Source organism: Mesocricetus auratus, unplaced genomic scaffold (genome assembly GCF_017639785.1).
Source record: "Mesocricetus auratus isolate SY011 unplaced genomic scaffold, BCM_Maur_2.0 Super-Scaffold_100006, whole genome shotgun sequence".
In the NCBI taxonomy this organism is placed as follows: domain Eukaryota; kingdom Metazoa; phylum Chordata; class Mammalia; order Rodentia; family Cricetidae; genus Mesocricetus; species Mesocricetus auratus.
Window position 1 is genome coordinate 70,005,889 of NW_024429190.1, and position 1,678 is coordinate 70,007,566.

The window sequence follows — 1,678 nt, forward strand, 5'->3', positions numbered from 1 at the left end:
GAAGGACAGACAGACTCAGGTCAGACCACCACAACAGAAGGGCAGTAGCCACAATGCCAGACAGATGAAGACACGGAGAGAAGTGGAGGATTCAAAGTTGGGCTCTGTCTTGGTCCAATTGTTCCAAGAGAAAGTTTCTGTTGAGTTCCTTAATACAGCATCAACATAATTTGGTGCCCTCTCTGAATCTTCTTTCATGTCTTAACTGACACAATTAATAAAAATTTAAGAATATACGAATTCTAATGTCAAATGCTATAAATACTTATTAACCATATTCCCTAAAGTTCTTTGAGGGCCTCAATAGTATTTAAGAATGTCAGGCAGGGCCGCCGGCTCCGGGTGCTGTCATGGAGGGGTTGTTGAAGAAGACCACCGGCCTGGTGGGACTGGCTGTGTGCGACACTCCACACGAGAGGCTAACAATATTGTATACAAAGATTCTTGATATTATGAAACAGTTCCCTAAACATGCAGCCTATAGAAAATACACTGAACAGATCATCAGTGAGAAGCTGGATATGGTCAAGGTGGAACCAGATGTTAAAAATTTAGAAAACTTGCTTCAGGGTGGTGAAGTAGAAGAGGTGATTCTTCAGGCTGAACATGAACGAAGTCTGGCAAGGAAAATGCTGCAGTGGAAGCCATGGGAGCCACTGGTGGAAGAGCCTCCTGCCAACCAGTGGAAGTGACCAATATGATCACAGTTAATGATGGTCGATGGGAATTCAATGTGCAATTAAATGTTCTGTCATGCTAAAAAAAAAAAAAAAAAAAAGAAGAAGAATGTCAGGCAGACTAGTGGCGCAACCAGTGATGGGGTGCCTGCTTAGCATGGAGGAGGCCCAAAGGCCAATCCTCAGCACCACAAAACAAAACAAAAGATGTGCAAGCCAGGCATAGTAGCGCACACCTTTAATCCCAGTCAGGAGGCAGAGACAGGTTCTCTGAGTTTGAGGCCAGCATGATCAACATAGTGAGTTCCAGGACAGCCAGGGCTACGTATAGAAAACCTGTCTCAAAAAACAAAACAAACAAAACAAAACAAAAACCAAATACACATGCAAGGCAGTGTGTGCTGGAGTTAGCAAGCGCTGACGCATGAAGTGCAGCTCAACATTTAATGACGTCACATTTAATGATGTCACAATGTGCGGTTGGCCTTTGAGGAAATATTTATAAAACAAAAACAAGCCAATGCTCTCTATACCTGAACCTTTTTAAAGCTGTAAACTAAACATGTATCAAAATATCATTCCATAACAAATTCTAAAATCAAAATGTTTACAAGACTCTGGACTAGTGGGCACCTGCAGAGTTTAAAAGATGAGTATTTAGAAATATATTCACTGGGGCTGGAAAGATGGCCCAGTGGTTGGTTACATTCACTTACTGCTCTGCAAGATGACCTGAGTTTGGTTCCCAACACCAACACTGAGTGCTCAGAACCATCTGTAACTACAGTTCCAGAGGATACGATGCCTTCTCTGACCTCCACCCGCATTATACTCAGGTGCACACACACAGACATACACATGTACACAAAAGAGGATTTTACACACACACACACACACACACACACACACACACATACATACACACACACCATTATAAAGTATTCTACTTGGTGGGAATGTATGGTGACTGTGTTAGGAGTTGCTAATAGTATCACCATGTA

At 42.4% G+C, this 1,678-nt stretch overlaps 1 protein-coding gene across 1 annotated transcript; it reads left to right on the forward strand.

The window, feature by feature from the left end:
* Window positions 1–334: 334 nt before the first annotated feature.
* On the forward strand, window positions 335–762 carry LOC101831210 (NADH dehydrogenase [ubiquinone] 1 alpha subcomplex subunit 5-like). The gene has a single exon (XM_040746604.1). The coding sequence runs from the start codon at window positions 351–353 to the stop codon at window positions 690–692; it is 342 nt and encodes a 113-aa protein (XP_040602538.1). The 5' UTR covers window positions 335–350; the 3' UTR covers window positions 693–762.
* The last annotated feature ends 916 nt before the right edge of the window (window positions 763–1,678 follow it).

What these genes read in the sequence shown, in the direction of transcription:
- LOC101831210 (XM_040746604.1), top strand. Translation starts at nt 351, where the DNA reads ATGGAGGGGTTGTTGAAGAAGACCACCGGCCTGGTGGGACTGGCTGTG.